This window comes from Mytilus edulis, chromosome 14 (genome assembly GCF_963676685.1).
Source record: "Mytilus edulis chromosome 14, xbMytEdul2.2, whole genome shotgun sequence".
Lineage (NCBI taxonomy): Eukaryota > Metazoa > Mollusca > Bivalvia > Mytilida > Mytilidae > Mytilus > Mytilus edulis.
Window position 1 is genome coordinate 38,290,987 of NC_092357.1, and position 15,744 is coordinate 38,306,730.

The window sequence follows — 15,744 nt, forward strand, 5'->3', positions numbered from 1 at the left end:
ATTAATGATATGTACTTTATTTTGCAATTTATCTACTACTTATTTTAGATTTATATAATATGTAAATATTCATCAGTATGGAAAATAGTGATTTAATATCCTTTCTTCATTGGCATTGGCATTGGCATATCAGGTTTCATCATGTCCATCATTTTCATCATTTTCATTGGCATTGGCATATCAGGTTTCATCATATCCATCATTGGCATGGGCATTGGCATTGGCATATCTGGTTTCATCATGTCCATCATTTTCATCATTTTCATTGGCATTGGCATGTCAGGTTTCATCATGTCCATCATTGGCATAGGCATTGGCATATCTGGTTTCATCATGTCCATCATTTTCATCATTTCCATTGGCATCGGCATATCAGGCTTCATCATTTCCATCATTTTCATTTTCATTGGCATGGGCATATCTGGTTTCATCATGTCCATCATTTTCATTGGCATTGGCATATCTGGTTTCATCATGTCCATCATTTTCATCATTTTCATTGGCATTGGCATATCTGGTTTCATCATGTCCATCATTTTCATCATTTTCATTGGCATTGGCATATCAGGCTTCATCATCTCCATCATTTTCATTTTCATTGGCATTGGCATATCTGGTTTCATCATGTCCATCATTTTCATCATTTCCATCGGCATTGGCATATCAGGTTTCATCATGTCCATCATTTTCATCATTCCCATTGGCATTGGTATATCAGGCTTCATCATTTCCATCATTTTCATTGGCATCATTTCCATCATTTTTGGCATCATTTCCATCTTCCCTTTCATCTCCATCATTTCTTTCATTTTCATCATATCTTTCATTTTCATCATGTCCATCATTTCTTTCATTTTCATCATTTCCATCATACCACCTTTACCGCCCATACCGCCCATCATTTCCATTGGCATATCAGGCTTCATTGGCATCATTTCCATTGGCATCATGTCCATCATACCACCTTTACCGCCCATACCGCCCATCATTTCCATTGGCATCATTTCCATTGGCATCATAGGCTTCATTGGCGGTGGCATCTTTTTCATCCCATAGGCATTCACGCCAGCCAAAATGGCTACAGTTGTAAGCACAAAAAATGAAGCCATATTTTGTGATTTGACGAAACCTAAAAAAACAAATATTAGTCTTTATCACTAGAATATATTAATAATTCAAACAATTCTCATGTTTTTTTTTTTTTGTAATTAGCTTTTTCACACCTAATCTAAGTTTTATGATATGTAATGAAAAAGGTTTAGGAAATAGGAAAATGTCTGTCAGGAATGTGACAGTTGTTATAAAAAATGTCTGTACCAAGTCAGTAATATGACAGTTGTTATACATTCGTTTGATGAGTTTCTGCTTTTGATTTTGCCATATGTAAGAGACTTTCCGTTCTGAAGTTTCCTCGGAGTTCGGTATTTGTTATTTCACTCTTTCATACTGTTCTTCGTGTGTTTGGGTTTTTGCATTTCTCATGAATATAGACCGAGAAATGCATCTAGAAGGCACAATAATTGATAGAATGATATTTCAATTTAATATTCTAATAAAGATCAAATGGTCAGTTATTTATGTTTACTCGTTGTTTTAGTAATTGTAAATTGTTAAGGTAAATAACCATGTTGAAAATCATCTACAAATATCTTGTGCAATTAATAAAACTTCTTGAGTTTATGCAGAAATATGATTAAATTAATAGGAACAAGATTGCAAAGAGTTGCATAATTATATAATATAATAAGATTTTACTAGTTATTACACATGTTACACTGGTGCATCCGATGTGCCCTCCTTAAATACTTTCACATTTTAATCAGATCAGATCAAACCCAAAGATGAATTGATACATGAATACATGCATTGGTATAAAACCAAAAAGGATAATAAAAGAATAAGTCGTTTATCTAAAATTTATTGTACATGTAATAGATCGTGAACTAAACCTCTAATATTTTTACTCTTTGAGTATGTTTGTTTTGTTCATGCATCGTTGACAATGTAATGGAATTTGATGCGACTGTCATACAAGTGAGAGGTTTAGCTAGCTATAAAACCAGGTTCAATCCACCATTTTCTACATTAGAAAATGCCTGTACCAAGTCAGGAATATGACAGTTGTTATCCATTCGTTTGATGTGTTTGGACTCTTGATTTTGCCTTTTGATTTTTGATTTTCCTTTTTGAATTTTCCTCGGAGTTCAGTATTTTTGTGTTTTTACTTTTTAATGCATGAACCGATAATGATATCAAACAACATACACAATGTATGTATAAAGCGAATAACATGACAAGTCAAAATAAATTTCATAATTAGCACGCAATATATACAGATAGAGTTAAACTAAGCATCAAATATCACTTAAAACGCCAAAAAATGTCAAAGGAATTTTGGTTGTCGACACACCATTTTTATAAAGTTAAAGAAAAGGATGATACTTCAATTTTATATAAACAAATGATAAGTCTTTTGCAAACTTTTATAAAATATGTGCAAAAGGCTAGTCTAAAGGTGGTACCCAATACCTTGATTTTATAAATTAGTTAGTTGAATATTTATAGAATGTTGACCACATATTTACTTTGACCCTTTGACAAAAATAAATTATTTTAAGTTTCCAAAAACTTGAACCTCACATTTTATCGGAAAAATCACAATGGATGATATGTATAGCAGTTTAAAAAAAAAAAAAATTTTGATCATTGTGAAGCTTCATATTTCCTTCGCAATAGAAAGTGAATAAATACTTCAACCGAAGAGTTATCTCCCTGTACAACATTAAAGAATACATTTTTAGAATGTAAATGCCTTATCAGTATTTCAATATTTTCTTTAATAAAACAAAGATCTATCTTTTTTAAATTTTATTTCAAAATAAACCAATTTAACCCTTATTTGCTTTTCATGTGAAATTCACATCTTTCTAGAGTATCTAATATACCGAAGGCTGATAATTAGTTAATGTCTTTCTTACCTGAGGTTAAACTAGATGACAGGGTAGTATCAATGGATAGCCAAAGAGAGATCTGCGATTATTTCAATCAGCATTTGGCTATTTATAAGATCAATTATTTTTGCTAATTAAGCTTATTGCGTAATAAAACATATGTTTTTATCAAAAATATGCATGGAAATTTATTTTCATCAAAATTATGTGATCGTCATTACACGATAGCCATGTCTGACACATATTTGTCATATAATACATCTTTTCAACATCATTAAATTAACACTCTAATTTACACAACTATCTTGTTAGAATACATAATATTACTTTTTTTCCATTGACATCTTTCCCAAATATTCTTCATGCATACACCAAATGGTTACATAGTGTAAAAGTCTTATAATTGTTATGATCTACATTTAAAGCCATCCGAAATACATTATTATTAGTCTACGTTGCCATGGATTTACCATTTCTGATCTAATAATGTCTTAACAACAACTATTGAGTTCCTGCATGTAGCATCCGACTCACATCATAACAATTCTGCTTCCATGGATGTATCCATTTCTGATCTAATAATGTCTCAAGACCAACTATAGAGGTGGTGGATATGGTAGTTTATGGTATGAAGACAAAATTGGCTTTCTAATTTACGTAATAAAAAGATCTAGTGAGCATTATCAGTATTTACTGGTAGGCGAAACGTTATCTCTTTAACATTTTCTTATAACTTGGATATAAAGGCTATTTCATATGCCAAAAAAAATCGTGCATAACCTGCAGAGATATTTTGGTTTATCTTTACCTATTACAGGTAAATCATAAATGTGTATTGTTTCAATATTTCGTCGAAAAAATATTGTTTATTCTGTTAATATACTACGTTATCAAAAACGTGTTTTAATTTCCTTATATCACACTTGGTCAAGTTTCAGGGTGAAATATCTAAACACGAATTAGTTGATTTCTTAGGGTTAACTAAGAATTGCCTGATGCCTCATCGCTTAATATAACTGAAAATATATCTTGATATATTCCCTATACACTGGTGTATTTTGGTTGGGTTTGTTTTGCTCAGTCTTCACTTTTCCACATTGTGTAATGCTACTAGTTTCAGAATGCTTTCAATATTATGAATTTGCATATCACTTTGGTATATTTGGCCTGTCTTTTTGTAATTAACATTGGATGTGTACGAATTGATAGTTTAGTCTGAGATGCATGATTTTTTATTAGTTTTTAGTGGCTTTGAACTAGCTGTCAGATAACTGCGAGTACTCTCAGATCTGTTCATTGTGTCTTTTTGTGTCGGGATGTATAAGTACCGGGCCACGTCCACTTGTACTTTTGTCCATCTGATGACTAAAGCCTTTTTCAACTGATTTTTATAGTTCGTTCTTATGTTGTACTGTTATACCACTGTCCAAGGTTAGGGGAGGGTTGGGATCCCGCTAACATGTTTAACCCCGCCACATTATTTATGTATATGTGCCTGTCCCAAGTCAGGAGCCTGTAATTCAGTGGTTGTCGTTTGTGTATATGTTACATATTTGTTTTTCGTTCATTTTTTTTACATAAATAAGGCCGTTAGTTTTCTCGTTTGAATTGTTTAACATTGTCTTATCGGGGCCTTTTATAGCTGACAATGCGGTATGGGCTTTGCTCATTGGTGAAAGCCGTACGGTGACCTATAGTTGTTAATGTCTGTGTCATGTTGGTCTTTTGTGGATAGTTGTCTCATTTGCAATCATACCACATCTTCTTTTTTATATATATTAGTATCCATATTTTTAAGTGTTTTAAAGAATCAAAAAGTATGTTACTACCGTCAATGTTATAATAGATGTATTTTGTATTGTATTATGGTTCAGAAAATGTTAGTTTTTATTGTAGAATTTAGTGTGTTTTATCTTTTATTTTGTAGTTAATCTTTTAGTACCAAAATAAAGAGAATTGAACGGAAGTAATTAGTATTTGGTATAGACATCATAGTAGGTAAGAAGAGTGAAATTGTTCTGAGTAATTAAATAGCAAAATACGCTGTTTTTGGCATAATGATTAATTGAACGACTGACAAAAGTAGACTGAGAATAATAACGTTTACAGAGATAAAATGGTTTAAGTAACTCTGATTGCTACTCAAAACAAAAACCAAAAACACATCTACTTGTACATGAGCTGATAGGACACCGAACACATATTAATGATACAAATTCTGTAATATTATATGAAAAGAAGGAAATTGAAACGATTTAAAATATTACACTATTTTTAACTTTTTTTATATCTAAAAATCATAATATCTTTTTTTTAATAACCTATACGAAGTATAAAAAAGAAGATGTGGTATGATTGTCTTTGAAACAACTCCCCACAAGAAACCAAACGACACAGAAAATAACAAGTTTCGGTCAACGTAAGGTCATCAACAATGAGTAAAGCGCATACCGCATAATCTGCTATAAAAGCACCCGAAATGACAATTTAAAACAATTCAAACGAGAAAACTAACTAAGGTAAATGTATATTTTCTTATTTTAAAATGTATATATTCACAGTTTATATAACTTATACTTATGAAACAAGGTTAACATTTATAATGTTATGATTAATGTATTGAAGTTTGTTGCACCTAGCCGGACTTCATTGGTAATTGAGAAGAACGTTGATGAACCAGGGTTTTTTTCAAAAACGTATTTTCCTTTTTCTGAAAAGTTTATCGGAAGATACCAAACACTAATTTCTTGATAAATATTCCGTTTCAACTTCACAAATACGACATGATGGTATGGTTGTTTATCACCTTCATTACTTGTTATGGTGTTCTTTTATTTGTATTAGTTTGTTAACCTATACTTTTTAGTCAATTTATGTGTTATCCTTTTGGTGTGCCTCGGTTTTTATGCAATCTGCCATTGTGTTAATGTGCTGTGGTAATTTTTTTGGCATTCTAGTCTTTCGTTTTCACTCATGTGTTTTTCTATATGCTATTTGATAAGAGCGTCACTGATGAGTCTTATGTAGACGAAACGCGCGTCTGGCGTACTAAATTATAATCCTGGTACCTTTGAACTATTTACACCACTGGGTCGATGCCACTGCTGGTGGACGTTTCGTCCCCGAGGGTAACACCAGCCCAGTAGTCAACACTTCGGTGTTGACATGAATATCAATAATGTGGTCATTTTTACAAATTTCCTGTTAATAAAACTTTGAATTTTTCGAAAACTAAGGATTTTCTTATCCCAGGCATAGATTACCTTAGCCGTATTTGGCACAACTTTTTGGATCCTCAATGCTCTTCAACTTTTTACTTGTTTGGCTTAATAAATATTTTGATATGAGCGTCACTGGTGAGTCTTATGTAGACGAAACGCGCGTCTGGCGTACTAAATTATAATCCTGGTACCTTTGATAACTAATTACTTTTTTGTGTAGACACATTTGTTTATTTTATTGTGATTAAGAAACAATGTTGACTGCTGTATCCATTTTTTTTACAATTTATTTTTCGTAAATTGTATTGCTATATCATTGTATATATTATGTCATTATTTTTCAACTAAACTGTTCATGTCAGGGTCTATTATAGCTGACAATACAGTATCGTTCTTTCTCTCATTGTTGATGGTTGTACTTTTGCCTTTAGTTACTAGCATTCACTTCATTTACATTTTGGTAGATAGCTGTCTCATTGGGATTCATACCACATTTCCTTATTTTCATAGGTTTGTTTTACGAAATATAAAGAACATGAAGACAGGCATCTGTATACTTGCAATCCCATAAGGACAATTGTGCCAATTTTTTCAATCTTTTGCAAATTAGTAACTGCTAACAGTAAACAATTTTTAGTTATGAATGATATATACATTTATTTGCAACTTATCTACAACTGTTTAAGATCTATAATAATATGTAAATATTCATCAGTATGGCAACTCGTTGTTTAATATACTCCTTTCTTCATTGACATTGGCATTGGCATATCAGGTTTCATCATTTCCATCATTGGCATTGGCATAGGCATATCGGGTTTCATCATTTCCATCATTTTCATTATCTTCATTGGCATTGGCATATCAGGCTTCATCATTTCCATCATTTTCATTTTCATTGGCATTGGCATATCAGGTTTCATCATGTCCATCATTTTCATTGGCATTGGCATATCAGGTTTCATCATGTCCATCATTTTCATCATTTTCATTGGCATTGGCATATCAGGTTTCATCATGTCCATCATTTTCATCATTTTCATTGGCATTGGCATATCAGGTTTCATCATGTCCATCATTTTCATCATTTTCATTGGCATTGGCATATCAGGTTTCATCATGTTCATCATTTTCATCATTTTCATTGGCATTGGCATATCTGGTTTCTTCATGTCCATCATTTTCATCATTTTCATTGGCATCGGCATGTCAGGTTTCATCATGTCCATCATTCCAATTGGCATTGGCATATCTGGTTTCATCATGTCCATCATTCCAATTGGCATTGGCATATCTGGTTTCATCATATCCATCATTTTCATCATTTTCATTGGCATTGGCATGTCAGGTTTCATCATGTCCATCATTCCCAACGGCATTGGCATATCTGGTTTCATCATGTCCATCATTCCCATTGGCATTGGCATTGGCATATCTGGTTTCATCATGTCCATCATTTCCATCTTTCCTTTCATCTCCATCATTTCTTTCATTTTCATCATGTCCATCATTTCTTTCATTTTCATCATTTCCATCATTTTACCCTTCATTTCCATCATTCCACCTTTACCGCCCATACCTCCCATCATTTCCATTGGTATCATTTCCATCATACCACCTTTACCGCCCATACCTCCCATCATTTCCATTAGCATCATTTCCATCATACCACTTTTACCGCCCATACCTCCCATCATTTCCATTGGCATCATTTCCATTGGCATCATAGGCTTCATTGGCATCATTTCCATTGGCGGTGGCATCTTTTTCATTCCATAGGCATTAACGCCAGCCAATATGGCTACAGTAGTTAGCACGATAAATGAAGCCATGTTTGAGATTCGACAAAACCTGAAAAAAACAAGCAGTACGTAGTATAACTGGAATATATAATTAATGCATGAATTGTTTTTTTATTAAACAATTAGCCTTACCTTTGAGATATATTGTTTCTCTAAATTTAATATCTAATGATATGTAATGAACATTCGTCACAGCTCGGTCGATGCCATACCTCGAAGAGAGTAGCGGAGTTACCCGAGGATAGCCGATTGATGTAATGAAGAGAGGTGATTTTCAAAAATATATTTTTGTAACAGATGGTTGTATTTACCTTGCTTGGGTTTGAGCATTTAACGTAAAGATAAATCAAGAAAAGCGTTGGGAACGCACAATAAAGTGTTAATTTCATTTGATATTCAAATAAAAATATCATGCTGTTTTGAAGCGATCAATTAATTAAGTTTTTACGTTATTTTAGTAATTGTAAATTGTATAAGTAAATACTCATTTTGAAAATCAAATACAACATGTACAAAGCTTTGTGCAATAAATCATAAACAGACTGACATTTTTACAATTATTATGAGCATATCAATATGAATAAAAATGGAAAGAGTTGCATATTTAAATAATGAAATAAGTGTTTACTAGTTTTTTTCAAATTGGTCGTGCATCCGAAGTGCTCTTCCATATTAAACTCATTTAGGAAAGATCAAACCCAAAGATGAATACATTAGTGCTCTTTTGATTTATCTTAATCAGGAACGATAAAAACAAAAGATAAATTCATACTTGTATACGTGTGTTGGTATAAGACCAAAATGGATAGTAAAGGTATATGTCGTTTAAATGAAATATAAGTGTGAATCGTGAACTAAACGTCTTTACATGTATGTATCGATTATGGTAACTTACAACATACAAATTGTTTTATTGTATTTATAACGAGCGTTACACCCCTCTTAAGTCAACTAAACTGGATACTTAGTATGCAAAATGTAAAGACAGAAATGAATCAAACTGAGCATCAAATATAACTTTAAAGCACGCCAAAAAATATCTAAAGAAATGAATGTGGTCAGCACATCATTTTTATAAAGAAAAAGAGATAGGGTGATACTTTAATTGTATATAAAAAAAATAATAAGTTTTTCCAAATTTTAATAAAATATGAGCAAACGACTAGCCAAAGGTATCAAATACCTTGACTGATAAAAAAGCTGTTTAATATTTCTAGAAATGTTTGTGACCCTTTGCCAAAAAGATATAAATTTCAAAAAACGTTAACCACTGACTTAATCGAGAAATGTTAATGGCTATAAAGCAGTTTATCAAACACTAATTGTGTTCATTGAGAAGCTTCATATTTCCTTTATAACAAAACGTGAATAAATCGGTCAGCTGAATTCTATAGAGTTATCCTCCTGTATATGCTGTAGTGTATGTACAACATTAAAGAATATTTTTGAGAATTTTAAATTCGTTATCAGTACGTAATTATTTTCTTTAATCCTTAAATGTTCTACCTTTAAAACATTTTACTTTTATCATAATATACCAACTTAATATGTATTTGCTTTCTATGTGAAAAAAAACGCATTTTTCTAATGTATATGGTATAATGAAGTCTCAAATTATGTTAATTTCTTGCTTACCTGAGGTTTAACTAGGTGGCAAGTTAGTATCGATGGATAGCCAAAGAAAGATCTGCAATTGTTTAAACAATCATTTGCCTTTTTATGCAATCCATAAGTTTTGCTAATCAAGCTTATTACGTAATAAAACATATGTTTTATTAAAAATATGCATAGACAGATATTTTCATCAAATTTGTGTGATTGTCATTACACGATAGCCATGTCTGACACATATTTGTCATACAATACATCTTTTCAACATCATAAAACTAACACTCTAATTTACACAACTACCGTGTTAGGATTCACAATATAAAATGTTTTTTCATTGAGTATTTTTGTCCATTGATATCTACTACATATTCCCATAGATTCCTTCATTCATAAACGTCAATGAATACATAGTTTGAAGGTGTTTAAATTGTAATTATCTACATATAAAGTCATTTGACCAACAATCAAATTAATCCCAGCCAATTCTTGCATCTCATGGATCCCAATGAACATGAAATTAAGGATACTACTGATACTAGAATGACTGCTTCAAACCTTGATCTTTTCCTCAATATTGACACTGATGGACGACTTCACACGAAAATCTATAATAAACGGGATGATTTCAACTTCCCAAATATCAATTTTTCATTTCTCAGCAGTAACATACCCTCTGTCCCTACGTATGGTGTTTACATATCACAATTAATACGTTATTCGCGTGCATGTTCTCACTATACAGACTTCATATACAGGAGTGTGCTCCAACCGCAGATACTGCTCCAACAAAGTTATGAGGAGGACAGATTAAAAATGACACTCCGTAAATTTTACGGACACCATCACGAATTGATTGATTCATACGATGTATCTTTGTCCAAACTATCTATGAACATTTTACTACGTGTTAGATTGTGGTTTGTCATTACGTCCTCTGATCTGTTTATTACCGAACGTGACTTATTCCCGAATGTGAGTGTTTTGTTGGACTTTTTGATCGATAATATATTTGTTGAGTTTGGAGGATTCCTATTTCAACAGACAATCGGTATTCCAATGAGTACTAATTGTGCACCCCTACTAGCCAATTTGTTTTTGTACTCGTATGAAGCAGAATTCATTCAAACCCTTCTAAAAGACAAACAGAAAAAGCACCTTGCGAAATTCTTTAATTTCACTTTCCGATTTAATGATGATGTCCTATCACTGAATAACCCATATTTCAGCCAATACTTGCATCTCATGTATCCAAATGAACTTGAAATTAAGGATAATACTGATACTAGAATGACCGCTTCATACCTTGATCTTTCCCTCAATATTGACACTGATGGACGACTTCACACGAAAATCTATGATAAACAGGATGATTTCAACTTCCCATTTATCAATTTCCCATTTCTCAGCAGTAACATACCCTCTGCCCCTACGTATGGTGTTTACATATCACAATTAATACGTTATTCATGTGCAGGTTCTCACTATCCGGACTTCATATACAGGAGTGTGCTCCTACCGCAGAAACTACTCCAACAAAGTTATGAGGAGGACATTTTAAAAATGACACTCCGTAAATTTTACGGACACCATCACGAATGAGTTGATCCATACGATGTATCTTTGTCCAAACTATCTATGGACATTTTTACCACGTGTTATATTGTAATTTGTCATTACGTCTTCTGATCTTTTTATTACCGAACGTGACTTATTCCCGAAAGTGACTGTTTGCTGAGTGTATATTCGTATTGCTTTAAGACGTGGCACGGTACTTTTACATCCCAAATTAATTTGTTGTGTTTATTGTTGTCATCGCATTTTTTCTGTTGTATTCGTGTGTTGTGTTTGGGGATAACTACTTGTCCAGTTTGTTTGGTAGATTTAATTTTGGAACAACGAAATTTACACGATATATTTGGTTTGCAGTTTGATAACAAGAAATACCCACAAAGCTAGATAATACAATTAATTATCTTATTACTACTACAATTGAATATAAATTAGTGTTATAATTTTAACTGTTATTGATATAAGTAAGATAATTCATAAAAATCTAATCTTGAATTTCATCCAAATTCGTTCTTAATTTTCGGAACACGTTTTAGAAATTTAAATGTGACGTCACTTTGGGCGTTGCATTGACAATGGATAACATGGCTGTGATTTTGTAATGTATTCGTTTTTATTCTATAGCTAGTCAGCACTGCAGTTAAAGTATGTATATCTATCATAAAGTCATTTTATAAAATTAACTGTTTGCAGAACTATGTATTCTTCTTGATAATAATGATGTTTTTCCCATTAAAGCGGGAGGTTTGGCATGCGACAAAGCCAGGTTCAACCCACCATTTTTTTCATAAAATGCCCTGTACCAAGTCAGGAAAACGGCCATTGTGACATTACAATTCGTTTCTGTGTGTGGTACATTTCGGTGTTGTCTCTCTGTTATGTCGTTGTTATCTCATATTTGATACGTTTCCCTCAGTTTTATTTTGTAACCTGGATTTGTTTTTCACAATCGATTTATGAATTTTGAACAGCGGTATACTACTGTTGCCTTTATCTAATCATTGTCATCCTTCAACGTGCATGTTTGAACTGAAATCTAACTAATACTTTAAAATAAGTACAGTACAGGAGATGTTGTTTCGATATCTCAATATCATAAGCATTGATGAGTGCAATCCCAGCGAAGGAAGAACAAAAAAATAGCTTCAGCAAAATTGCAGATATTATTCTGATTTAATGTATTCAATACATATTGTTTGAAACAAATAATCTTATTGCTAATTATAAAACACATGATACTTTTGTAAAAATCACATAAACAAGACTGTTCTATATGTAGGTTTTTAGTTTTGGTCTACATATCATACATTTTGTCACTGAAAGGAGGTTATGTGAGTAGAAGTTTTTAGTTTATAAGAAATAAGTTCTAATTAAAAATTAAAAATTAAAAAAGATATCATAACGGCTCAAAAAGTGTTCGTTACTTCATCTCTTTTAACCTTCCCTCTCATTAGTATTTAACATATCTATCTTTGTACATTTTACATAAGTGTTCTTTATTCCAAACTTTAAAAAAATTGGATGAATCAATTGGGCTTTGTTTTCTTAAAGGGAAACTTCGCAAAAAAATCAAAAATTGATATTATGTCCATTCTGTATAAAAATGCTCAAATTTATAGATACTAAAGTTTTATTCTGCTAGATAAGAGATCATCATCGATTTTAAATTTTTAGTATCAATTCTCTGCGTTCCGCCATTTTGTCATATCCTCCGATTAAAAATCACGATATGTCTATAAACCACAAAGGACCAAAACTACAGTAACCGATGTAGTCGTAATTGCGTGTCGATATCTTGTCAATCGAACAGTTGTTTTATCTGAATAACTAACTTGATACGGAAAATGTTCTTATTTTTTTTTAAATAACCATAGTCTGTTATTTTTAAACTGTTAATATTGGAATTAGTTAAAAAGTCAAATTTCAAATCATAAATAAGTGTTCCGTGAAAATTGTTTTCAAAAATCTAATTCGTTCATAATTCTTTAAAGTAATAAACTTTATTCAAATAAATTCGGATCTTCCCTCATCTGATCACCAGTATGGCTAAAGGTATCACTCCCAAAGGTATTGTGAGGGCTGTGAGGTGACACGTCCGGGTATTCAAGCGATTTCCTGTCGGGCTTACAAGTTCATGCATCGTTTCACTTCTGTAGGTATTGATCATTGTACTTTATAACTTATAACTTTCCATTTTGAACTATCAGGTGTATAATATACATCTCTGTCTTGCGTGTCCGAAAGTGATATAATATACTAGTCATTACTTAGCTCATACGCTTGTTTATAAATAACATTTCTGGTGTAAAGAATATTATTTATAAAAATATAAATAATACCAAAAAAAATAAGATTTGAAGAAATAAAAATCTATTTACATATTTTTTCCAAGGGTTAATTTGGGAAAATGTAACAATACTCGTTGTCAATAGTAAAGGACAGATTGGAACATACCAGAAATATTGATTTAAAAAAAAATGTACGCACTTGTCGACGATTCGTTTATACGCCTGGATAAAAAGTTACGGAACTATAGCGCAATTTAAAATATATACATGTATACATTGAACATAAGAAAGAAACATGCATTTTGTGTAAATTGGAGTAAACGTTTTGTAAATGAACTAGTTCACGTATGCCAACAGTATGTAATCAACGAATTCGATAGGCTATTGTATACCAAAAGAAGAAGAAAAGGAAGAAGAGAACCAATTTGATTTAAATACAGGTCGATAACTTGCTTTGGTTCATCAAAGTTATGAACATAGTAGAATCACAGATTTATATATCAATTAGATTGTTCTCGAATAAAAGAAGAAATTCGTCATCATCACAATTGTTCCGACATTCATGTAATATATATGCAACTGGACGTACACTTAAAATCCCCAAGGAATGTGAATATTTTCTAGGAAAACTATTGAGTATTAAAGTTTTAAATCAATTTCGGGATTTATTTTCTTTCTTGATATTCAATGACAGCAGTTTAAAGAATAAACTGCTTGTCCGCTTTAGGGGTATTCTTGCCAGTTGAACAGACCAGAGACATATATACACATGTATAGTGTATATATGTCTCTGAACAGACTTAATTATATTCAAAAATAGGGAAAGATGACATTAAATTCGTTGTCTTTTGTTTTTAAACATCGTTGGTCAAATAGCTAAAGTGTTATACGTTGTGAGACGAAGACTATTTTTATTTTAATAAGGACGTTCCCGATTATGAATAAATTTGGTTGACGTTTTTCACATTTGAAAAGAATATCTATTTGTTTTTTCGATTCCAATCCAAGAAGATCCTTAAATTTCCTGTCAATTTTTTAAAACATCTTTTTTTCAAATAGCTGGAAGTATTCGTGCGTTGTGAGATTTAAAATATTTTGATACGAACATTAATTCCGAAATAGGTAAATAAAGATCGCTTTGGATGGACTGAATTATATAATTGCAATTGTTAATTATCTGTTTGAAATATTAAAGGTTGCTGATTCTAATTTAAAAAAGTACAATTTTTAGTTCATTCACTCGTGTTTAGGAGGCTATTTTTATTTATAAATATATTCAATTAAAATAATTCATTATTTTATCATTACAAAAGTAATCAGAAGTCATAATTCATTTAGAAGTGAGCTTATGCAAAATATATAAAAATATACAACAGCTATCCAGTTATTGTGCGACCTTATTACTCCCGTAAAATAATTTTAATTCTTTTTCTTACATTTCTGTGTCTAAAACTATAACTGACTCCCGTATATCATTCATACGAAATGTTGCTCACACCTGAAATGGTGAACCGTGACGCCTAGATGTCACTGAATGAAGATCAAAAGATTAGAATTACATAATTCTAATCTTTTAATTACCTTGAGTTTAACTACGCATTCAACATTCACTAAGTGTCACAAATTAATACACATTTTATTTCCACAGTACAAGCAAGTGAAAATGTTTGCTGGAATCAGAAGCAAAAAGATCAGAATACAAACATGTATTATTTAATACACTATCGATTATGTCAGTTTTATATGTTTGTTTAAAGTTTTTGTAGAAAAAAATCATAAAAATGTTCTATTGTATTATACTTTAATTACTAAAATTCGTATAAAAAAATACACACTTACATCCTACAATCTAATTTTAAAAGTTGCATGGCTATCACTTACTTTTCGTTGGTTAATAGCTACACCAAAAGTCGTCGATGCGCTTTAAATAGCGTTATTAGATGGTTAACGAACAAGACTTAAGGTAGATTCATGGTATACCGCCATCTTGAATTGTGCAATCACAGTACAAAATAGGTCTAGTTATTTGCCCAAATCAGCAAATTTGGAAACACATTTGCAATTTAATGGTTAGACTGTTTATTTATATAAAGAAAACTTGTTAATTTATTGTATTATTCAAAATATTTTAACAAATATCAACCTTTTTGGTTTTTAAAATAATTTTTTTCAAATGAGCCATTTAAGGGGAGATAACTCTTTTAGTACAAAATTTATACTGGGCTAATAGGGAATTTTTTTATTTTTACTTGTGGCAAGAAAACAAGTTCGGTGACACCATGTTTTCTTTTTATTTTCTTAA

General features: G+C 31.5%; 2 protein-coding genes across 4 annotated transcripts in view; both read right to left on the reverse strand.

The window, feature by feature from the left end:
- On the reverse strand, positions 1–9,659 carry LOC139503466 (uncharacterized). Its single transcript, XM_071293245.1, has 2 exons — positions 9,610–9,659; positions 1–1,129 (listed from the first exon to the last, which is right to left on the reverse strand). Exon 2 carries the CDS (start codon positions 1,107–1,109, stop codon positions 93–95), a length of 1,017 nt encoding a protein of 338 aa, XP_071149346.1. The 5' UTR covers positions 1,110–1,129; positions 9,610–9,659; the 3' UTR covers positions 1–92.
- LOC139503464 (spore coat assembly protein ExsA-like) overlaps positions 6,813–15,744 on the reverse strand; it is a 27,445-nt gene continuing 18,513 nt past the window's right edge. For 2 of the 3 annotated variants that reach the window (XM_071293242.1, XM_071293240.1), the window contains one exon: positions 6,813–7,610. In XM_071293242.1, coding sequence (XP_071149343.1) covers positions 6,904–7,610 — 707 coding nt within the window. In that variant the 3' untranslated portion in view covers positions 6,813–6,903. The remainder of the gene's footprint in view (positions 7,611–15,744) is intronic. The other variant, XM_071293241.1, reaches the window with a different exon arrangement.

Bases quoted from the DNA above. Each gene is read 5' to 3' on its own strand.
- LOC139503466 (XM_071293245.1), bottom strand. From the start codon at position 1,109: ATGGCTTCATTTTTTGTGCTTACAACTGTAGCCATTTTGGCTGGCGTG.